This window comes from Fusarium venenatum (assembly GCF_020744135.1).
Source record: "Fusarium venenatum strain MPI-CAGE-CH-0201 chromosome Unknown EDB82scaffold_4, whole genome shotgun sequence".
Classification (NCBI taxonomy): Eukaryota; Fungi; Ascomycota; class Sordariomycetes; order Hypocreales; family Nectriaceae; genus Fusarium; species Fusarium venenatum.
In genome coordinates this window covers 5,453,274-5,470,238 of record NW_027072132.1, presented here as the reverse complement: position 1 = coordinate 5,470,238, position 16,965 = coordinate 5,453,274, and the positions used below count along the sequence as shown (strand labels likewise).

General features: G+C 48.3%; 4 protein-coding genes across 4 annotated transcripts; 1 reads left to right on the top strand and 3 right to left on the bottom strand.

Annotated features, from left to right (window-relative positions):
• Positions 1–1,134: 1,134 nt before the first annotated feature.
• EDB82DRAFT_339307 (uncharacterized protein) lies at positions 1,135–2,403 on the bottom strand. The gene is made up of 4 exons (XM_025738927.2): positions 2,002–2,403; positions 1,833–1,928; positions 1,568–1,761; positions 1,135–1,513 (listed from the first exon to the last, which is right to left on the bottom strand). The coding sequence occupies exons 1-4, from the start codon at positions 2,072–2,074 to the stop codon at positions 1,145–1,147; spliced, it is 732 nt and encodes a 243-aa protein (XP_025593640.1). The 5' UTR covers positions 2,075–2,403; the 3' UTR covers positions 1,135–1,144.
• A 691-nt stretch (positions 2,404–3,094) lies between these two features.
• On the bottom strand, positions 3,095–6,037 carry EDB82DRAFT_339305 (putative peptidase family-domain-containing protein). The gene is made up of 4 exons (XM_065607508.1): positions 5,387–6,037; positions 3,502–5,224; positions 3,326–3,452; positions 3,095–3,275 (listed from the first exon to the last, which is right to left on the bottom strand). The coding sequence occupies exons 1-4, from the start codon at positions 5,774–5,776 to the stop codon at positions 3,179–3,181; spliced, it is 2,337 nt and encodes a 778-aa protein (XP_065463493.1). The 5' UTR covers positions 5,777–6,037; the 3' UTR covers positions 3,095–3,178.
• A 3,347-nt stretch (positions 6,038–9,384) lies between these two features.
• On the top strand, positions 9,385–11,293 carry EDB82DRAFT_480943 (uncharacterized protein; the record flags this gene model as incomplete). Its single annotated transcript, XM_025738925.2, has 4 exons — positions 9,385–9,498; positions 9,613–9,732; positions 10,039–10,206; positions 10,316–11,293. 4 exons carry the CDS (start codon positions 9,385–9,387, stop codon positions 11,291–11,293), a joined length of 1,380 nt encoding a protein of 459 aa, XP_025593638.2.
• A 4,785-nt stretch (positions 11,294–16,078) lies between these two features.
• On the bottom strand, positions 16,079–16,690 carry EDB82DRAFT_339283 (uncharacterized protein). Its single transcript, XM_065607507.1, has one exon. The coding sequence runs from the start codon at positions 16,523–16,525 to the stop codon at positions 16,205–16,207; it is 321 nt and encodes a 106-aa protein (XP_065463492.1). The 5' UTR covers positions 16,526–16,690; the 3' UTR covers positions 16,079–16,204.
• Positions 16,691–16,965: the final 275 nt, after the last annotated feature.

Sequence of the window (16,965 nt, the reverse complement as noted above, 5' to 3'; positions counted from 1 at the left end):
GTCTCACTCATCCTTCAGCACAGCCTCAGTGTATTGCAACCCATGTCTTCTTACCCTGGACATGTTCTTTGGTTCTTCCAGTCACGCTTCAGTACTAGCAACTGCATGTTTCAGACTCAACCAACTGAGTTGGAAGCGTTGATTGGTTTATATCAAGGTGTCGCAGGCAGATATCTAAACCTTGGGGTTTTCAAGTTTGTTGTCTGGTGAGATAAAAGACAGAATTCTTTCTTTTGCTCTTTGTCTTGATGAAGATCTCAAGCGTCATCACTTACCGTCTACCCATATTTTTACTTCCTGGTAAATTGGGTAAGCCAAGCCTCGTCATGTTTTGTCGATCCACCGACAGCAGAGCCTCCAGCTCTACGTAAACATCGCGTCTGGAACTATTTCTGGTGTTTGCCCATCTTCGTGGCTCTGTTGAGCATCCACGAAACAGCAGTGACTCAAGGACTCGTGACTATTATTGCAAGTGTTTGGCCAAGTTGTAAGGGAGTGACCGCAATTTGCTGCCATACAAGAAGGATGAATGTGCAGATCTAAAAGGATTCACACCATCCACTTCTTTCTCAAGCGAAATAACTGCCTCCATGCTCTCATCATTGTCGGTCAAAACACGGATAGTTAGCAAACAATCAAATCAAATGTTCACCGACAAATTGACTTCGGCAGTTCACCATTCTTAAAAAAGGTGCCGATCCTTGAGAGTGGAGATGAGCGTAGTTGAGATATTTAAGTCTATGTTGTGGTCTAGGTCGGCATGGGAAGTTTTGTTGAGCCAACGACTATTGTGTTCAAGCAAACTCTCACCGACCATGCAAGCTCGCAAGGTCCCGAAATAGGAAACAAAGAATGTATGGGTATCATGAACTACCGTCATATCAATGAACTACGTGAATCATTCCACGACCGAGACTATCAAGCAAAACAAGACTATGTCCTCGCCCGTGTGCGGTGAAACCAATTCACGTCTGTTGCTTGCTTTCCTTGACCCAAAGTTGCGACCCTCGGTCCAAGCCCAACACTTATCCAAAATAGCAAAGCATATCGCCATATCAGGGCCACATATCCGGTACTCCGCCCAAATTGGAACGTGGCCATGCCACACCATTATACCATGTTAAATGGTCTTTCGAGTAGCCCTTTAGGGCTTGGGAATGCGGATAGTCTTGCTGGTCATGAGGCAGCCGTGAATCATGAACAGGAGGACGGCAGGGTGAAACTCGAGGGCGGAACCCTGGAACCAGACACCGAAAGGGAGGTTGTCGTGAACCCATCGCTGAGAAAGCCAGTAGGCCATGATGGCATCCATACCGAGCGAAGTGGGAATGGGAGTTCCCTCGAAGTACTTGCTCTTGCCGGTATCATCCTTGGGCAAGACAGCGACAGTGACGTTGAAGCGAGCAAGACGAGTGAGGCCACACAGAACGAAGAATGTAAGACCAGCAGTATCGGCAACGGAACGGAAACCAAGGGTGAAGGCGACCATAGCGGGGGCAACACCGAATGAAATCTAGTTCTTAGGTTAGAACTCGACGGTCACAGCCAAAGGAACACGTCAACATACTAAATCAGCAAGAGAATCCAACTCTTGGCCCATCAGACTGCTCTTCTTCCTCCATCGAGCAACCTTGCCATCAAAGAAGTCGAAGAAAAGACCGAAAGGCAGGAAGAAGAGAGCAAGCCAGAGATTATCAAAATCCTTGGGATCGCCGAGTGCGTATCGTAGCGAAGAGAAAATGGACATGACACCGCATGCGCCTAGGATACGGTTTAGCAAAACAATCTAATCTGAGAGACGGTACCGTCGTCTCGGGTCCAGGTGTACGTACCGTTCATGAGGGTAATCAAATCGGCAAGGTGCATGGCACGCACCAGAGAAAAGTGTCCAACATCAGCAGAAAGAAGGGTCTTTTGTTTGTCAATGGCTATGGGGAACAGCAATGTTAGCTTCACGAGCCTGAACTTGCTTTGAATATCTCGGCATAGGCTGAATCTCACCTGGGCTGTTAGATGACATAACGTCCTTGGTGTTGCCGTTAGAGCCTGACATGGTGTTGCTCCTTCTAGACATATTGAGGCGAGCTACAACAAGGTTCGATAGAGCTGAAGCGGTACAGGTAATTGAGTTCGGGGGAGGGGTATCGCAGTCGCAAGTAGCTTCACGTCGGACGCAGGCGGTGTCTTCCAACAGATAGAACAGAGTATCTTCGTAGTGGTAGAGAAGTAGCGTTACTGGGTTAAGCGATGCTGTGTAAGCTCAAATTCTGTCAAATTTTCAGACGTCGAGAAGTTGTGGAAGGGAAAAACAAGAGCAGGTTTTCCCAGAAGTGGTTGACGTTGAGGATTGGCGTCGCGGTTTCTCTCTCACGGCGGGACATCCAACTTCTTCCTTGCTTGGGTGGATGCCGTCATTATGGGCGCTAGCGTTGATTAGTACACGTGATCCACGGCTTACAGGCCCAACGTTTTCACCCAAGTCACTCAGAACTAGTCACCCTCTAGCCATTGGAATTAGGTATTATGCTAATATTGTCACATGTGGTGATTAAGAATGGCATCAATGCCACGTTCGCATGACAAGCTGTAGGTACTCTTATTAGTTACATAACGATACGAAGTTCCTGCATCAGTATTGCTCAGCAGTTGTCACATTGGAGGTATTATCACATGCAAGATTCACATTGGCCCTGTCGTATTCGCACAGACGCTTCCTACACTCAGATAGGTTTATGTTAAGACCACTTTATACAAAGTTACACAAAATGTCACCACACAACATAACTGATTGGTATAGCATAAAATCTCAGACTCGATTTCAAGTTGAGATATATTCTGCGGTATTTATTCAGGCCTGCTCCTGTTCATGGTATAATGTGTATGCTTCTCCCACTAACTTGATATGCAAGTGTGTATGTATGTACGTGTGCAGCCTCCTTCGAGGCGGTGGACAAAAGCAAATACTCCCAACGCCGGACTCAGACAAAGGTCCCGAACAATGCTTGCGGTAGCTGTCTGGTCGCTGTAAGACAATTGAGTGTGTCTTAGTACGCAGGAAGGGCGCATACCGCCTCCTCCTTTCTTTATGATTACCAATTAATACTTCTTCTTCAGTGGATGACTCTTATCCTGTAGTTATCGTGTTCAAAAATTGCCGTAGAGGTGATTGTGCTTGCGTTCATCGTGTGATAATAACCGAGAAGCCGTCGAGCCACTGACCGCATGAGCCAGAAACACCACAGATGATGTATCCCCGAGGCGGTATCAAAGTGCGTCTAACCATGTTAGTAAAGTCAAGTTGATAATGGATAAGTAGTAGACTTACGAATCTCCTCCATGTGCATTGCCATAGATGGGTGACTTGCGACCCAAGCTTGTCAAAATTTGGATACCGTCAATCCAGAAACCGGACCGCACAACAAAACCGCTAATGTATTCACCGCGACGGACATCTGTATCATGTTAGACTCTTGTGCCCCTGTGATTCAATGGAGAACTTGCCGAATTCAAAAGTATCACCTCCTTCCTTGCCACCTTTCTTTCCAAACAACTGCCTAGAGTCATCGTCGTAGACGAACTCCATTCCATCGACGGCCATGCCATGGTAGACTACCACACGAGAAAGAATTCGATCTTGTTTGATGGCGCTAGTGAAGACAGCTTCCGTAGGCTGGGTTCCGTCCATCTTAGAGCAACCCATTTTCTGGCTTCGGAAACCATTCTTCCCATTCGCGAGCTTGACAAGCGATTCTTTTGAAACAAATTTCTTGTAGTCGTCAATATCGATTGACCCACCTCCATATGACTTGACAGATATCTTCATGGCACCCTTTCTCTTCTTGTCAGGCAATCTGCCTCGTAGCTCACTTTCGCTGAGTGTGACTTGTCGGGATGGAGTTCCTTGGTCAATAGGATACTCGATCCATGTATGACAGACATCATCGCCCTCGGCGTATATTTCGACGAAAAAGACACCAGTGGCTGCCATGACTAGGATGTTGCCACTCTCCACAGGGAAAGCCTGAATACCGGTGTCAGGGTTCATAGGAGGGTCGTTAGGGAGACGGAACGCCGGATGAGCTCGGAAGCGCAAGCAGTCAAGGCGATGCCAACCACATTCATCAGTCTGGAGCGCGACTCCACCCTTGGACTTTGTCCTTGTGCAGTAGGCCTCTCGGGCTACGAAAGTGCGGTTAAGTACCACATAGTCTCGCAACATGATGCCGCTCTCCTGGTGCGGGCATCCAAATAGATGTCCCGTCTCATGCATGTGCGCGCCGATACCGATATTGGCAGCTTCCCAAGAGCTTCCCGCTTCGTTACAGTCGTTGGCCACGTGGTTTGTGTCTGTTGGAGTACAGTCGGTGAAAGCAGGGACGACTTCTTCAAAGGTGGATGGGTAGCTGTGAAGACAGTGCGATCCGAATATTGCCAGCTGCAGATCGCCGTCTCCACCTCCAAGAGCAGCATGGCCGGTCACAGTATTTGCGGCCCTATCCCAATGAGAGTCCAAGAGTAGACACGAGACGTAGAGCTTTTGGCCGGGGAGTGGGTTGAAGTACTTCTTCACAGCCTCAGAGGCAATCTCATACAGAGCACCCTTTTCAGTAGCCTTTTCGTTTTGCTGGGCCTTATTAAGGTCCCGGATCTCAGCAGTGGTTTTGTCGGTGCGGATAATATGAACCCTGGCTTCGGAACGCATGGTGCCATTCTCTCGGTCACGATAGTTGGCCGAACCTGTTGTCCATTCTTCATCAAAACGGAATGCGCGCCGTCCAAGTTTGTTCCGCCACATCTGCTCCGAGGTGAATGCTTGCCACAGGTACGCCGCCATCCTGAACTTCTTCACGGCAGTCTCCAGTCCATTGCCCTCCTTTTCGGCCCGGGCGGGCGACGCATCGAATGTCTCTGGCGAATCCTTGGCAACTAGTATAGCAAGCTGCAGCGGCGGAGAATTGTTGACTGGGAGCATATGAACGGTAAGGTAGGAGGCGTGAATCGGGTTCGAGCTGTTACTATTGGGTAGTTTGGGACTCGAAAACTCGAAGCGCAACTTGTTTGGTCCTGGTTGCAAGTAAACCAATGCCTTGAAGTGAGAGTTGCAGACGGGCCAGCTGATCGCGGGAAAGTTATCGTCGAGCCGACAAACGTTGAGAGTTCCGTCGAGAACATGTTCGGCGGGGTTTCCAATTGTCCCATAAACAAGAAGAACCTTTTGGTAAACCTAGCACTTGTTAGCAATGATCGCTATGCAAAGCTGTCGTGGTTTGTATGTATTGATAGCATGATGTGTAATAAACCCCTGACGACATGGCTTGCACTTGCAGGTGCGCCACCAGATCGACGAGCCATAGAGCGATTCAGAACGGAAACATCCAAGACATACCCATGCATTTTCCGTTATGTTGACCAATCTTGGGGCGTACGGCGATGATGGTAGGGCCTGCCGTCCGTTGATTGAAGGCGCTCCAAGGCCCGACATGCCGGAAACGCTGTTGCGGTTCGAACTGGACGTGAGTGGTGGTCGCTGTACGATTTGCTGCTGACTTTGACTATGAGAGATCTGAGACTGTCGACGCTGAAGGTGCTGATCTTTGACTTGCAGATGTAGTGCAGGATCAGACTGAATATCGATTGATGGCGGCGTCAATGAGCCACTCGAAGGGGACTCTCCCTGAGATGCAGCGCCATCACTAGAAGTGTCTGTTGCAGAGCGATTGGTACGGAAACTGGCCCTCGATCGGCGGCGCAGGCTGTTGAGGAAGGTAGGGGCCATGTCGCCGGCGACTTAGGCCTGCTTTTTCTCGGGCTAATTCGTGATGTTTGTATTCAAGGGAAAAGAAAGGAAAGAAGTCGCGGGGAATGCAAGAAGCCGTTCAAGCGATCCGTGGCAGAGGGGATAAGACAGAACAGGAAAAAAGAGCGCGAGAGCGAGAGACTGAGTTTGTATGAAGTAACCAAGAAACCGGAGGGTCGAGAATCGAGAGAGGAGCCCGCGCTCGTATTGTAAGCTTGGAAGAACGAATGGGGTGGTAACGTAGATTTGTGGTGGAGTGAGATCCCGATTTTGGGGGGGTGTATCAAGAAGGCAAGCTATAAGATCACTAGCAGTCGCGGCTTCCTTCTTAGAAAAGTTTGGGAAAGGAAGGTTGAAGGTGCAGAAAAGAAAAAAGGAGGAAGGAAGAAGCAGAGAAAACGTGCAAGTACTACTCAGGTACTAAAGTACTAAGGACTAGATATGAGCAACAAGATAAAACAATCCATATTCAAATCAAAATCCACCCTCTTACTCTCGTTTTCATGGGTTATTTTCACCTCTGCCTTGGAAGATAACCCTCAAAGTCGACCCCGTCGACCCCTGGAAGGATCGGATGGATATGGACGAGTTGGGTATCCCTACCCATCCCTGTTGATTATAGATGGCGGAAGATGTTCTGTATGGAAGACAGACAATCTGGACGGCCACAACCGCGGGCAGCAGTAAAAGTGGCTGGTGCGTGCTTCTGCTCCCGCCGAGAACGTGCCAGCCAGATGGAGCTTGGGCCGGAGGATCCGCTGGAATTGGTGGGCTGCGGCCGTTACAACTCATCTCACCTCGACTCAACTTCAACATGCAGTCAGTAACTGAGTTTATTAGGTAGAGCTTGGTTAGAGTCTTTACCAATCACGAGTAGCCAGGCCACGATATAATGGTGGCTGGAAGACTAAAGTGGTTGAATTCGAGAAGACATGTCTGAGTTTCTGTATGTAGGCACTAGGAATGCCATGAATTTCATCTCTTCACTGGTCTCTATCCTATATCCGTAGGTTGATTAAACAGTCCCTTTGGCGCAGACTAATCCTTGTACAGGAGTCGGGCCAAGAAGCCAAGCACTCAATATTTGCCGAGTCGAGAGCGATCGTGATCCATGGTGGACTCGTGGGTTCTCTAACCAGGCACAACCACAACTTATCCAATTATCAGTGGAGCTTTGATATTGAATTCAAGCAGCCGCATCCGCATCCAGCGGGAACCCAATCTTGAGAGCAATAAACTCAACCAACGGCGTCCGTTAGTTGATGCGCATGCCTCTTCCCTTGCCGATAATGCTCAACACTCAATAGTCGGTGAATTCTCGCCGTGCAAGGTAGCAAGCAAGTGATACCTTATGGCTACTCTGCTATGAAAGCACTGATATTGTTTTAAAACATCAAAACGTCGTCACCCCTCAGTCGATGACGTCGAGACAAACAAGACCAAGCCCCTGGTCTCTCTACCAGCGTCTAGGCGGGACCATCCTGTGCTGGCGCCGATAGTAATAGACCATCCAACGAAATTGCGCTCTCATTCAAGATCCGACGTTAAGTTTGAAAGGATGCTGCAATAGTGTATGTGCATTCGGGGGATAAACCAGTTTGATGGTGGCATGATTGCGAGGCCTTGCTCAAATGCTGCTTTGCTAGCGCATGCGCCTCATGCACACAACTTTAGCAATGCGACACAACAGTCTTTCTCTGATGAGCGGTCCAAAGAATGGAATTCAAGGTTTTTTTCAATAGCTGAAATGGTGCGTATCTAACTTAGCTACGGCCATCCATCTCGTTTCAGATCTCGGGAGAATTCAAGGCACTGCTCGTCAGGGCTCCATACACTGTAACGCCGGTCGGGCATGTGAAAATTGGTGATACTTTTCATTTGGGGATTATCCTGTTTTGGATCGAAATTTATTCGCCCATCCCACATCACGATAAAATGAAGAGAAAATAAGAAAACAGGCACACGGCAGACATACTTTTACTACTATAGGTACATATGCTAAAGACAACGCGCATATCTTGTTAAACCCAAAGTAAAAGATCCACGTATGCAGAATGCACCTCTGAGGGGTATTTTACAAGGAGGGTGAGCTGATGGATACGATACTGGGTGATGACCAACTGACGACAAAATACTTTGTCCCGTGTTATGATCGAGACGTGGGCATTAGCTAAGTATGGGCAGCTAAGACATTTCTTTATTGTTATGCGTCATCTATAATTTGAGCGCATGGAATCAGAGACCTTGTCAAGCCAACACATCGACAAACTAGGTACGTTTTCCGGAGAGCACGACGCCGTCTCCGACTCGTCAAGGCCAAACAAAGTTCGTCTATCAATGATAAGAACCAGAGTTCTGCTTCCCCGCTTCTCCAATTGAGCAAAGATGTGTCTCTCCCAAACTCTCGTATGCTCTCAATGCGGTCGCTCGTCTTACATATGCCTTGTTAGGAGCCCGAGCGTTGATTGGCCAATGGCTTAATCATCAGTGACGGGTTGCTCAGACAGGAAGTTACCATTACATGGTATTGTATATCATTTGATGGGGTTCTCCTCAAAGTTTGATATCAATCATATCACCTTTCTGAGAGTTGACCAGAGAAGAAAAACTTGGATAACCTGGTCGAATAATTACCAGGTTATAGATGTTATAATACAAATCCGAATGCCAACTCTGACTACTTACCTACTACGATAAAATGTAATGAACCACGCACAGGATTGATAAGAAGATAACTCTGATGTGAGGCTCAATTGAATTTGATAGAGCAGCTGCATTAGGTAGGTCATCAACTTTACGCAACGAAAAAACAAAGGATTTTTTTCTTAACAAACTTGAACCAGCGTGCGAACCGTTCGCTAGCGAAATTAAGAGTATAGGAGAGCTCCGTGAAAATCATGCACGGGATCTGCCTCCTTTCCGCTTACCAGTATGTATAGAGGAAAGGAGATAGAATCTCTAAAATTGATCGCCAAGCCGATATTTGGTCAGCCAGTCCCTTGCATCGTGGCCAGTCCGCACCGAGTTTTACTGAATCTCGAAAACAATCAGGGGCCAATCAAAAAGAAGGATGATCAGCAAGGAGTTGAACAAAGAACAACGACAATAGACTTATGACAATACAGAGAAAAATAGTGTAAAACATCGTTGCATAATTCTAGTAGATGAATATCACGAATATGGATAGCCCAACGTCAACTCGATCTACAATGATAGAAGTCTATCAAAAGGTCCGATAGTATCCGTAGAGCTGTGAACCAAAAGCCCGGGTTGCATGGAGGTGTCTCTTCCGTTCCAACTGGGAAAGGAAACGCATTGCTGGCCCAGTAGCGTGAGATCGAGTGAGAAGGTATCATTGTGAAGTCTATGATTGGACAGCACCAACGTGCAAAGTGCATGCATAAATACTTTTTCTCAAAGTACTCAAGTACACTCTACTTGTCTAATTAAAAAAACTTGCAGGGTTAGTGGGCAAACTGGGGGTTTCGTTTCCAGAGGAATGTGACCAGATTTTGCGCGGTGGCCCCAGCGACCGGATACTGGAAGAAGCTAGTTGACGTATTGAATGTCAGATCTCATGTTTGGTGATGCCTTCTCGGATACTGAAATCTGGACAAGTTACAGTTGATGGGTTTCCCCCTCTTTCTTTTTCGTCTCGACTTGGAACAGGCTACTATACTAGACACTGTAGTATTTATCAGGTATGCACAGACACTAAGTGCATATCACGAGGTCTGCATAAGGATCATAAAGAAGAACAAAGCCTCAACAAAAGCAGTCAATGAACAAAGAAGCAACGATTGTTTACAACACAGATCCAAGCTCTACTAGCAGCTAAGCTCTCCCCTCCACTCTCCTCTAACTTTCATGCTGCTATAGAGGTCATTAATGGTTACCCGGCCGTAGTAGCACGGGGCCCAAACCGCCTCGGAAGTGTAAGTACTCAGTACTTGATGACGGACACCTGCAGAGCTAGCGGGGTCCACTTGAGCCAACTTTAGCAGGCTCCAGCTCCTTACAGGTACAGTACCTAGCTGTAACGGCCCCTCGAGATTGCGTCTGCATTGGATGCTTCTCTTTCTCTCCAAACTTTACTTTGATTCTTCATTCATTCACGCAAACCATCCACCAACCAACTCACCACAATTCACTCCTTGAACCATTTCTTGCGCCTCATCCAACCTGAACCGACTCTCAACCTGTCTACGAGTATCACCAATTATCTATTACAGCATTTTTAGTCACCTCGTCGATCGATTCGACCACTTAGTTTCTTTCATCTTGCACGGCGGTTGCCCCTAGCAGCAAGTGCACAAAGTGCAGCAACAGCAGCAGCAATGTCTTCACCGTGGAAGAAGCAACCAGAGGATGTCGTTGACAGTGTGCTTAAGCGTGCAGAAGTAAGCAAGGTAAGTGATTTAATTCTCTCTACTCAGATTTGATTTCGATTCAATTCTCATCTGAACTCTTCCGCTTCCCCTTGAAAATCACCTTTGACTGACACTTCCCCACTTCTAGATCGCACGCCGTCTGCAGAACCGCCTCGCCCTCGCAAAATTCAAGACAAAGCATGGCTGGGAAGACCTCACACTCGACTCCATCGAGCCCAAAGTCGAAGAAGAGTTGCGAAGAAAGCGCTTGGCCGAGCCTACAGATGTCCTCTCCGACTCATCATCAAGCGCATCCGATCTCCCATATCCATCAAGGGCTCTCATGAGCTCCCCGATGAAGGCTCCCCTATTCTCAGATGCGATAGGCTCCAGCAACGGCAGCACCGGCCATCGCAAGCGCACATACCTCGCCACTTTTCATGATGTCTCATCGAGCCCTAGCAAACGATTCCGACTCTCTCCTACAGCACACAAATCCTTCGGCAGCAGCAGTGTATGGAAGAACTCGCATCACATTGCACGATCATCCCCTCTGAAGCCCCGGCGGCAACAGCACTTCACTACCTCGGGCGGACCCGATGTCTCCTTTTATCAACAGGGTCTGATGGGTCGTGACCTGACATCACCTAATTTTGCAGCCCCTTCAGACGATGATGACGATCTTCTGCCTATTCACTCTTTCAACCCTACCAACATTCGATCATCTCCTCCACGCACACCTCCCATGCGGACCCGATCGGTCAACAAGCGAAGCAAAGGCGAGGCCGGCCAAGGTCCTAACGGCAAGACCGGCGAGGAGGGCGCAGATCTCCTCCTTTATCTCGCAGCTTCACCATCACCGGCTGTCAGAACCTCGACAAGAACACGAATGGAACCTCCTTCAACCCCTCCCCAGAAAAATAACAAGATGGATTTGCCTTCTTCCATGATGATGACACCTGGCGGGGGTAACATGTTCCCAACCACCCCGAGCCAAGCCTTCGACTTTGCCGAATTTGTCAATATCACACCCAGTCCAGCACAAAAGCCTTTCAAAACGCCAGTCTCGCTCACGGCAACTAGGACGCCCGTGAGCGGAGCGCAACGGCGACTCACGTTCGACTAGTGGTTGTCCTCGAGTTTCGATTTGTTGGCTTGAGGGATACTGGATTGGTGATGAACCAGAATCCCAGTTCCTTGTGTACATGATACCATGACAGCACTTATTGCAGCACCTACGCACGTGTGTTTCTCACTTTAATTTTTCATTGTTTGGATCTTGCTCCGATCTTCCGGGGCGTACAGAAACGCTCCCTGTACATGTCTGTTTTTACATACTATTTTTTGCGACGGCGTTTTAGACTAAGCGGCTATGGCATGAAGGGTCTTTTTTTTTCTCCCCTCGAGGAGGCCGCAGGAGGCCGTGTCCCGTACGGAGACCTGGAGAATAGTATACTATTTGGTGATTGAGTTATCTCATCTCGGTTGAGGTGACGCTTTGATAAAACGAAGATTGCATCCTGGGCCGGTTCAGGAGAAAAGGGGTAATTTTACCTAGGGTATCTATCTAGATGGATTGACGGAACGGCTTATGGACAATGTGATTACTACTACTTTATTATTAACTTGACTAAATCATTGTTCAACATTCTTTTCCCTTTATTCCTTTAATTTTTGACATTGGCAGTGAAGTGGCTTGGTCGTATGATTGACCACCTTGTGCAAACCCTTTTTTTTTTTTTTTTTTTTGCTGTAAGAAGCAAGGATCAAGGCCGTGTTTAGCGCGCGTGCGACGGGCAATTTACGCGCGAAAGACCTGGGCGCGTAGCCAAGACGTGTCCATCTCGCGCATCGAGACCCCAAGTCTTTAATGGAAATGCCGCAAATACCCAATCAGATACAAGTTTCTAGCAGTGTAGGTTTGGCGTCTGATGTCATGAGTTTGTGAGGGATGTGCTGAACTAAACAAAGCGTGTTATTTGGTTGGATGGACGTGAATGGGATGTGGGTTATCGAGTGGCTCAAGAGTACTTTGCAGACAAGTACTCAACCAAAAAGGTAAAGAATGCTACAACAAATATCAATAAACAAAGAAACTATCATCCTATGCGAGGCTTATCATGACTTTTTGAACTTGCCAAAAGTCATACTCGGCTATACTCTAGACTCTAGCTATCCTTACGTTGAGATACACTGCCAGGGCCGTCATAGCATTTGCCGATATTATAAAAGACTAGCACCCCCAATAGGCGTAACAAATGAATATGTTGTAGAAATACCCAGTGTTCCTGTCCGCTCTTATGGCCTAATTAATACCTCCCCCTTCACTAACAAGAATTGCCGCACTGCTATTCCCTTCTTCTACAAATGGCGTGCTCTCCTCACTAGTATCATGTGATCGACTGGCAATCAGGGCCTCTACGACTTCTACTTGGCACAGACTCCAAAGCGACTAAGTCCCGCTTGTGATACCAGAGCCGCGTGCCCTGGTCCAAGTTGCGCATTCTTTAGCCTGTGTTTGGATTTTTGACACTTACGCCTATGGCTTTGAAGCAAATCGAGTCTTTGCCGCATCTGCAGTCTGTGGAGCCTCATTCTAGGGGCTTTGTTACCGCCGCTTGGTCTATCCGAGATGCGCCTACTATAGCCCAGTCGAGCAGGTTTCTATCTCGATGTTTTATTGCCGAAAAAAGTCAAGACTTGGCCACATTGGCATGTCATTTGTCATTGTTAACGAATCATTGTTTTCTGACTTCTCTCTCTGAAACCATCTAGAAGACGGTTCATCTCCCATGTTGAAAGAGTCTCTGATTGTGGGCGAGCTGGTACTCATCGAGACATGCTTTGAAGAACTCATTCTTTAGCTGAATAGTATATAATCACTCACAAAAGTCATACTCACTTAGGACAGAGTTTATCTAAACTCATAAACATAGATATTGAGAAGCATGTTGAACACATCACTGTAAAGCTCAACAAATAACATGAACGGCACAATTTTATTAATAGGGTTATATAACTAAAGTCTCGGCGGAGCATAGCAAGCTTTTCTGATTTTGACTCTAGCAGCGACCGTTTTGGTGTGCGTTCTTCAAGGAAAAGAAGGATAAAAGCCCAGTTCCGTGGTATCATAAGCATAAACGCTGACATCAAACATCAACACCCATCTATCCATCTTCTAAATTTCGTCATCCTCCCTCAGCCTTGCAGCGAGCCATGAATCTTCCAAAAAGAACCTATCTATGATGGTCCTCCGCCGAGATGGAACGAATGGAATTGTTTTTTTGTGTCCCTGGTATAACTTCTCACATCATATTGCCATTTCCATGTCTCCAGGCGTTGTCGTCGTTGCCTCTGAAGTCCTGAGCGGGAACAGGGAAATCGGTCCCATCATTACCATACCGGCTATAGATGCTAGGAACTCGAGGTGGTACGGGAGGCCACTCGCCAACCGAGCTCACTCCACTGGTGTATTTCGAAGTGAAGCTGTCAGCACGAGACTGCCTGCTTGTGTATTGGTTGTTGTTGTTGCCAGCGTTGGCGGTGCTGTAAAATGAGCTAGCAACAGTGTGCCGAGGCACTTGCTGGATGTTGCCGTACATGCTGGGAACAACTCGAGTATCAAGCTCCAAGTCAAATGGATTTGAGTGAACCTTGCCACGCCAAACCTCCTGGGGCTTGAGATTCACGTTGTCACCTGTCGATTGAGGCGTAAGATTCCTCGACATGCTTGGGCTTCGTCGTCCAGGCCCTGCATAGATCGTTGGCGACTGTCGCGCAAGCTCTGGTGATATAATCGAATCTCCGTCAGCGAAAGGATCGTCCTCTCGAGCAGGGTACAATGGACGTGGGACCATTGAGCCATGAGGCGGAACACTATGGGAGTATTCGTGGAAAGGGGCCGGAGGAGCAGCAACAGAAGAGTTGGCATCCGAGAACGGGTTAGGACTTGGTGTTCGTCTTCCGTCGTAACTTTGTTGCTGCATGGGAGGAGCTACTGCCGGAGGGTCGTTGATGTTCGACTCTCCAAGTAACTCCGCCCACCATCCGTTTTGTGGTTGTTGTCCCGGAGTTGAACTTGCTCTGCTGTGAGCGTGTCCTGCGGTCATCGCTTGACTTTCATGTCCGAATTGGGAGTTCCCTCGACTCATACCGATATGGGAAGCATCGCTCATAGATTGTCGGATGCGTTGGCTAAACTTCTTGGCATTGGCGCTCATAGAAGCTGCGACTTTGGTAGATCGGGGTGTTGGGCCCAAAGATTGGTTATCGATCTCATACTTCATCAAGTTACCAGGTGGTGCCCCTGGGCGAGCCCCGAGAGGAGTGAGGAGCGTGCTTCTGCGGCGTTGTAATTTGCGTCTTCTCATAAGCCAGAAGATGACAAGCGCCAGCATGGATATTCCTAGAATTGAACCAAGAACGCTTCCAACAACCATTGGAGGTACATTTGATTCACCATCGGACTTGTCTTTTACAGAGGCATCGGGGCTTTGGGTTTCCGAATGGTCACTTCCGGCAGTTGCACTGAGCTCAATTGTTGTGACAACACCATCAGCCAGGGTCGCAGTGGTATAAAGGGGTTCAGAACCAGCAACGCCCGTCTCGCCGTCATCATCACCAAAGCTATCAGATGTCTGGGTGGATTCGGCAACAGACACATCAGTGCTGGTCCCTCGTCGGGTTTGGAGAGTTGTCGACCGAGCCGAAGGGCCAGTGTAAGTGAATGGTGCAGTGTCAAACTGAAGAACTTCGGAAGTTGGTGTTGCAGACAGTGACAAGGATGACTCCGTCTCGATAATTAGACGAGCATTCTCCGGTGTGTTTCCAGGCCCTCCTTGCGTAGCTGCTTGAGTAGATGATTGAGAAGGGTTTGGAGCAGCTGTCGTCACAGGGTCAGGCCCGTCGAGTGACGCCTCTCCTACGGCAGGCTGGGAAGAAGTTTGGACAGGATTCTCAGCATCCGTCGTCGCAGGACCAGGTACATCTATTGGGCTAGTTGACTCTGTCGTCTCCTGTGGTGCCTCCTGCGAAGTTGGCTCCGCGATCGGCTCGATAGCGGTTGTCGTTTCTTGGGACACTTCCTGGGACGTGGATTGAGGAGTCGGGGAGACAGAGCTTGTCGTCTCGGGTGAAGTCGCGGGTGGTGCAGGTTCAGGTTCTTGCCCAGGTATAGTAGTAGGAACCGGATTGACCTCCTGACTTGTAGGAGGGATGAAAGATGCAAATTGAGGGGCATCGCCATCTGCTACGGGAACTTCGGCAGGAGGCTCCTGTCCAGGCACAGTTGTAGGGACAGGAGCGGCCTCTTCACTCGTGGGGGGGATAAAAGATGCAAATTGCGGAGCATCTCTATTGTTTGCAGGAACATCGGCGGGAGGCTCTTGTACGGGCTCGGTAGTGGGAACTGGGCTGACCTCTTGACTCGTAATAGGGACAAAGGTTCCAAACTCAGCATTCCCATCATCTACAGGAACTTCGTTAGGGGGTTCTTGTCCAGGTGCGGTCGTGGGAACAGGACTGATTTGTTGACTTGTAGGAGGGATGAAAGACGCAAACTGCGGAGCATCTCCATCCGCTACGGGAGCCTCGGGAGGAGGTGGCACGTCTCCGACAGGTGGTGTTGAAACGGTTGGCAGAGCGGCGCTATCGGCATCCTTTGTGGTGTTGGAAGGAACATAATGTGTGACCACGACAGTTGTCGGGACTGGGACGACAACGACACGAGACTCCATCTTGGTCTGAGTAACCACTACGGGTGCCCTTGGGTCGAGAGATTGCAAGTTATTGTTGTCGATGTCTTTTGGTATGCCGGCATACTGTTGTCCAGGTAAAATTTTCGATACAGCCCGTGTCTGGAGGGCTAACATTCTTGACCAGAAACGTTTGCGATGCCAGTCGCAATTGATGAGAATTGAGCTCAGAACCCTGGCTCAGCGTTGAATAAGGTTAAGAAGGAGCGTTAAGTGATCAAATATTCACATAGGGGCCTCGGTGGCCATCCAGTTGACGATATGCATATAGATGTATGATCCAGTCAGCTTGTAAGTGAAATGAGAGCAAGAGAAAGAAAGTAGGTATCACGGCCAAGCACCGTGATAGGAAAGTAACAAGAATGAGCGAATAACGTTACAACAAGAAGAGAATGTAAGGGTTCGAAACAAGAAAAGGACACCAAGAGAAACAGAAACACAGAGAGAAAGAGGGAAAAAGTCAAGACGGAGAATGTGAGAAGAGAACAAAACGATAATATGATCGCCCAGAAGGGGGGAAGATGGCCAGGACGAAGTAACCCGAAGGGGAGAGGACCAAACGCCTCTACTGCTAGCGTTTTACCTGAAGCCAGATAGAACAGCATAGATCCAGTTCAGGTGCCGTAGACCAGGATTGTCATGGCGCGATACCCTGTCCTGCGACAGATCTGAAGCACGACAACCTCCCCATGTTGTCTGAGCTTAACTGCGCTACACTAGTAGCGCATACAGTCAGTCAATACTACAGTCTGAGCTGTGACCAAAGTAGCCAAAGGCACAAACAACGGACGGGATTGTCTGCCATCCTTCTGGGAATCCTGGCTTGTATGGCTGGATACCCATGCATGTTGTTGCTGTTTGTGTTTGTCTTGAGGCTCGAGTTGGACGATGTTGGCATGAGCCAAATCAGATGACATAGCACCCGCATTATGCCGTCATTTCTCATCTTTTTTTTGTTTCTTTTTTTTGTTGAGCATCAAACATTGTAACTGTAAATGTCCATCGGCTCCGTTCGGGTGTGTGTAGGTGACAAGTAAAGATGCAT